The 6,000-nt window shown below is 45.6% G+C and overlaps 1 protein-coding gene across 1 annotated transcript in view; it reads right to left on the reverse strand.

Moving 5' to 3' along the window:
- The window catches only part of HCN1 (hyperpolarization activated cyclic nucleotide gated potassium channel 1), a 393,328-nt gene extending 387,937 nt beyond the window's left edge, over positions 1-5,391 (reverse strand). The window contains exon 1 of the mRNA XM_032851441.1: positions 4,860-5,391. Coding sequence (XP_032707332.1) covers positions 4,860-5,266 — 407 coding nt within the window. The 5' untranslated portion in view covers positions 5,267-5,391. The remainder of the gene's footprint in view (positions 1-4,859) is intronic.
- Between the last annotated feature and the right edge of the window lie 609 nt (positions 5,392-6,000).

Here is a 6,000-nt window from a genome sequence, read left to right on the forward strand (position 1 = left end):
CGGTGTATGGTTTTTGACCAAGTAGATATAGTGCAATTAGATTTTGTTAAATGAACTCTTGATAATAAGTACTAAATTGTTCAAATGCATTTAAAATTCTTGCATTACTCATCAACATTCAAGTTCATAAATGTAAATCCACATAATTCAATATGAATTGCTGAAAACAAATCTGTCCAAAGATTCTCAATTAATACCAAGTCTCTAAAAGTAGGTTTAAAGGGAAAGTTGCTCAGAAAAGAATGAAAAACTTCTCTTAGCATTTTAGTAGTATAATATCACTGTCATATCTATCAAGTGCAATGAAATAGTGAAACATTAAATAAAATTTAGCTTTGTAACTTGTATACTAAGAAAAAGTAATGGAAGAAATTCATACTTGAAAAGCTTTCAAATAATTTCACTTTAATTGGGCCTAGAGCCACTAAGAAAAACTTAATTGAATTTATAAGATATAAAAAGGTGCACCTGACAGAGAAAATAAATCCTTAAGGTTAAATTTGGCTGCGTTGATATGCAAAGCAAATAAGAGGAGCATTGCTGGGAGAGTGCAGACTGCAAAGATAGCATAACAGTAGGCTAATTAGTCCTTAAGCCCAGAAAGTTGAATTGTTTTTTCCTGAGAAGCTCCTGGAAACAAAGGTTTCTCTCTGACTTACTGTGTAATATGGGTGAAGCCTCCCTCCACTAATGAACACATCAGTGACCTCTGACATCACCACTGTTGTGGCTACAACACAGGCAGAGAAGCAAGGCCAGAAAGGGCAACAACTTCGGGAAGTGACTCCCATCTCTAGAGTCCTTATGTCCTTAGGACACAGTAAGCTTTTCTACAGTTATACGCACTAATTGATGAGAAGCAGGAGAAATAATAAGATATAAAATCTCCTCCCTTGCCAGAGGCAAGATGTTGGCTGACAATATATATGAAATGGGAGCATTAACTATAAAAGAGCCCTTATATAACTGTGATCCAGAAAAATAATGTCAGAACCCCTGAAATGGCAAATAGTCTGCTGATAAATTCTTTCAAGGTAAATTACTCAAATAATAAAAACCATCTGCAAACATACTCTGCTCTTCCAGACCATCTGAATGATTGTGTCGGAACCATGGATTGGCTCTGAAAGCACAAGGCTACGCCAGTGTCAATTTTTTATTAAATAAATAAAAGGTAAAATTTTAGCTAATAAATACATAACCATTGTTCATGGTCTCAAAAAAAAATAATCACATTTAAGCTCCTAATTAGATACTTGTTTCTGTGTATGTTGTGCATATGAAACTCAGCAAGACTGAGACCACATCCACACTACACAAAGATCAGGGTAATTTTACTTTTTAAGTAACTGTATTTTCCCTAGTTTGGAGGATTATATACCATGATATAAACAAAAACTTAAGATTTTCTTTACTAAACTCCCTAGCTCCCACCCAATTATTTGCAAAAAACAAAACAAACCCAATCTAATGAGACTATAAAATCAAAGGCTACATTCCTTCGGGAGGCTCTGGGGGAGAATCCACTCCTTGCCTTTTCCAGCTTTCAGACACTGAATGCCTTCCTTGGCTCCTGGGACATCACTGTGATCTCTGCTTCCATCATCACATTTCCCTTTCTGCCACCCAGTTATTTCTAATGGTATTGGGAGTATTTGATAGTTGACTCTTCTGTAGTCCCTGAAGGTTTCTAACATCATCCTCTCCTGAGAAAGAAGGGAAATACAGAGCCTCTGCCCTACTTACACCGGAGGTAGGAGAAAACTACCTGCCAGACATAGCAGCGGCTCTCTCTATGGCCTGCAGGTGAGAGAAGCACCTAGCTAGCTCTGTGGGAGTCTCCGTGGGAGCACAGCCCGGCCACCAGAGGGAAGTGGAAAGGGACTTGCCCTGGAAGTCATCCTGGAAAGGGGATCATCAGCACAGTGTTAAAGTCCTGACACGCCCTGGCGTAGCGGGCTCACACTGCATGCAACAGTATGGGGCTGACCGAAGAGCAGAAGGAGTAAACTTCCTTGGCCATGCAAAAGCTTATGAGAGTATCAGTTTAAAAGAAAAAAAAAAAAAAAATTCTTTATTTCCCGTGTCTCCCCATCCCTCCATGGAAATTTATTCTTGAGTGTTACTTTCTCAGTGGCTAAATTATTACTGAACGTAAGTGTGGCATTGTATGAATCATAGCAAAACTCTGCCCTTAAAGTGTCTTTTTCAGGAAGGAGCCTGAGGTGAACAGATCATAATCATAACATCTCTATTATGTTAGAGATTATTCCCATATTGCTTCTCCTTTAGGAAAAAAAGTACTGTTAGAATTTTATCTCTCTTATTTCTGATTTTGTCATTACATTATTCTGACATGTTAAAGGTTTTGAGAAATCTTCTACTGGTATTGAGAGCACATAAAAATATTAATGAAATAATAAGATTTAAATGTCTTAACACATGCAAATAAGTATATACATAATTACCTCCTTAGTTTTTTTGTTTTAGAAAACTGGTATATATTGTAATTACGAGTTTTAAAATCTATCTTTTTTCACATATGTTCCAGTTAAAAACCTAAATCTAGTCATTGTTTACTTTATGTCTGTCATTTCCTTTTTCCAGTGATGCAAGAAAAAATCAAATATCACAAACTACTCCACACTGCAGTTTATGTTTAGAGTATTACCTCACTTTTTAATCATTTCTCATTTCTTTGAAATGTATGATAAAAATAAACCATCATCTGATTTCAATTTATTTATTTAGTAACATTTTTTTGTTTTTAAAACAGATATTTTGTCTCAGATGACTCACTTGAGAAAATGTGGAGAATCTTTGATTTTATGAACTTCATTCATTCAAAAGATACCAGTGCATCATTCCAATTCCTGAAAGTTGGCCCAATGTTTTTATCCAGTAGGTGGGGAAAGTTTAATCTTTTAATATATGCCACCATGTTGAAAAGAGTAATCTCTTTTCACATTATTCAAGAAATAAAAGTATTATAAGTAATCAAGAGTGGTCACTTAATTGAGGTACAATTAAATAAACAAAGTGTAGCATTTTATTTGCATGTGAATAGTGAACCACATAGATTTCTGCAAACACCACGCTTACTTTTGTTATTAAGACTAAAGGCTGTTTCCATGTAAACTTTTCTCATGATAAAAAGGTAATAGGTTGCAACATATCTCCACTGAGGATGGAGGGAGAGACAATATTCTACACTTGATGTTAACCTTTAAAATTCTAAAGAACATGACAATCTAATACAGCTTAAAGCAGGTCATTTTTTAGTTTGCTTCTATAAGTATCTTCCTGATGAAGGAAACATGCTTGATTATTTAGTAGGTCCTCTTAATGTAAACATTCTGTCAGTCCAGCTCTTAATTTGACACAGACTATGTCAAAGAGTCATTAGATTTTACAAGCCTTCCTTTGGACTTTGTTACATGTTTTTGCAAATAAGAACCTTAAAATGATACAATTCCTAAATTCCATTCACTCTATGCATTAATAATAGAGGCTGCTGATTTCTGAGACAATATATAAATCTCAAAGAAAGGGAAGACAGTCACTCCAAGGCTCTGTGCGGCAGGAGTTGGGTTTTCCACAGCCAATGTCATTCAGAACTGTGGACAGCTCCTATTAAGGCACCGAGTTGATGGCAATTTCCCTTAAACATAGCTCAAAGCAATGCTGCTTTCCGTGGCTCTATTTGCTCGCTATTTAATAGACGTCTGTTAAAACTGCCTAGTTCGCACAACTACTCCTTCCACTGATTCCTTTTCGAAAGAGTTCGGTTAAATAATAAATAAATAACAAACGCCACCCTGAGTTTTATCCTTTTCAGTGGAAAGCCCAACCTTACTCGGGAGCTGCAGGGTGTGCGCACGCTAATAAGAGGATCTACTTCACGACCTTCATTCGATAATCTCTAAACACGCTTATAACAGAAAGAATACTTGGGCGACAAAGAAGGTGGGGAGACGACTTCATTTTAATTCTCGGAAGCAGTTTCCCTGACCGCTGACAGCTCTCTGCCCTTGTTCCCCGAGCCGGGAAACGGGGGAAGAGATGTCTGAAACGGACTTGGAGTCAAGGTCAAGAAAGGGTGTCTCTCGGTTTCGGGAAGGGGGCTCTGGAAACGCCCCCTGCCTCTGCTTCGGGAGCTCGAAGCTTCCTGCCACGCCGCTGCCCAGCCTGGCAGCGCCTGCTCCACTGACACCTCAAGTCAGGGACTCTCCAAGCGCAAACTGCCCTTCCTCAGCCTGCCAGCCGCTATTCTGAAGAAACGCGCTGAGGATGCCCAGCGCCTCTAAGCAGATGAAAAACAGATTAACATTCCCCAGGGGCGAGAGCGGCTGGAACGGCGAGGACCTGTGAGTCACGGTCTCCGCTTGCCCCATCCTCTCCTCCACCTCACGAGTGCCTTTTTCCCCTTCTGAGGGACCCACTTCTGGGGGAGCAGCGCCAGGGAGGGAGTCACCCCAAAGGCGACTTTCTGGCCGCTTCCTTACACTCTCCTCTCCGAAGTAAAAGTTTTTTCTGGCACAACTTAGCATCCTCCCATCTGGGGGTCACCGTGGACTTCTTCCCCGATGTGTCCCCAAAGTTCACGAGGCAACGGAGGCGAGCGAGCCTCCCTGGGATTCCCGGGCAACAGGAGCTCCTCATCCCACCCCCCTCGGCGGAAACTAGTTGAAGAGTCGAGCCCGATCCGCGCGAGTGGAAGCCGCCGGCAGCGCCACCCCCCGCCCGCCCGCCCGGCAGCCCCTCCCTCCGAGTCCCCGGGCGCCCCCTCCCAGGCGCGGGGAAGCGTGTTGGAGGGCGCGCCCGGAAGGGAGGGTGGGGCGGCGACAGGGAGTCCTCACCTGAAATCGCTGTAAGGGTGGATAATCCAGAAGCCTGCAGTTTTAACCCTTTCCTGCTCCTTCTCCACCGCCTTCTGGCTCCCAAACATGCGGAGGGAGAATTTGTTGACCCCGGGCTGCAGCATGGAGGTGAACTGCCTCTGCATGAAGCCGTACTGCCGCCGGGGGCCCTCGGCGTCCTCGAAGCCCCCGGCCGGCTCCTCGCCGCCGCCGCCGCCGCCGTCCACCTTGAAGCACACCGAGTTGCCGTGCTCCTTCGCGCCGGCCCCGCCGCCCCCCGGCGGGGTGCCCAGGCGCTTCTCGGCCGCGGCCGACCCGGCGCCCGTCGCGGGCGCCTTGGCGGGGAAGACGCTGTTGCCATCGTCCCGGCTGTTGGACGAGGAGTTGGGCTTGCCGCCTCCTTCCATGCCCGGGGGACGCGGCCGGAGACGGCGCGGGCTCCAGACTCTCCGGCCGCCCGGCGCCGGGGGCACGAAGCTGAGCGGGCAGGGGCCCGAGCTGGCTGCCGGCAAGCCCGGCTGCCCGTCGCGGCGGCGGCGGCGGCGGCGGCGGCTTCTGCTTCCCGCCCGCGCCGCTGCTCCCTGCGCGCCTCGCTCCCGCCGCCGCCGCTGCCCTTAGTGGCTGCGCTCCGGGCTCCGCCGCGGCTGGTGCTGAGGCTGAGGCTGCCCGAGCGAGGCGAGGCTTCGCTCAGCCCTCGCGCGCCAGCGCCTCCCCTCGGCTGCCCTCTGCTGGCCGGAAAGGGTCTCTCCCCGCCCGCACAGCGCGCACTCTCCCTCCACTCTTGCTCCACTTCTGCCCAGCGTGACATTGAACTCGGGAGCCCTCCGAGACATTTATCTGTACTTGTTGTGAGAGGCTCGGTGCATGTTTGCACGGGAGAGGAGAGAGAGAGAAGCAGAGACGCAAAGAGACAGAGAAAGACTGAGCTAGCAGATGTATGTGCGGCCAAAAGAAATAAACACCCTGAAACTCACTGAGGCATCGTCACATTGTCTGAACGCCTGTTAGAACGATGTTAGATAGGAAAAGGGGGAGAGGCTGTCTCCGCATGCAGAAAATTCACGTGTAAAGCTGGATGTACATAAGAAAGTAAGATTTGATAATGGATAATAAATTTCATGAGTAAAAGGGAAGTTGTGTG

This window comes from Lontra canadensis, unplaced genomic scaffold (genome assembly GCF_010015895.1).
Source record: "Lontra canadensis isolate GAN:19392208 unplaced genomic scaffold, GSC_riverotter_1.0 scaffold5, whole genome shotgun sequence".
NCBI classification, from domain to species: Eukaryota; Metazoa; Chordata; class Mammalia; order Carnivora; family Mustelidae; genus Lontra; species Lontra canadensis.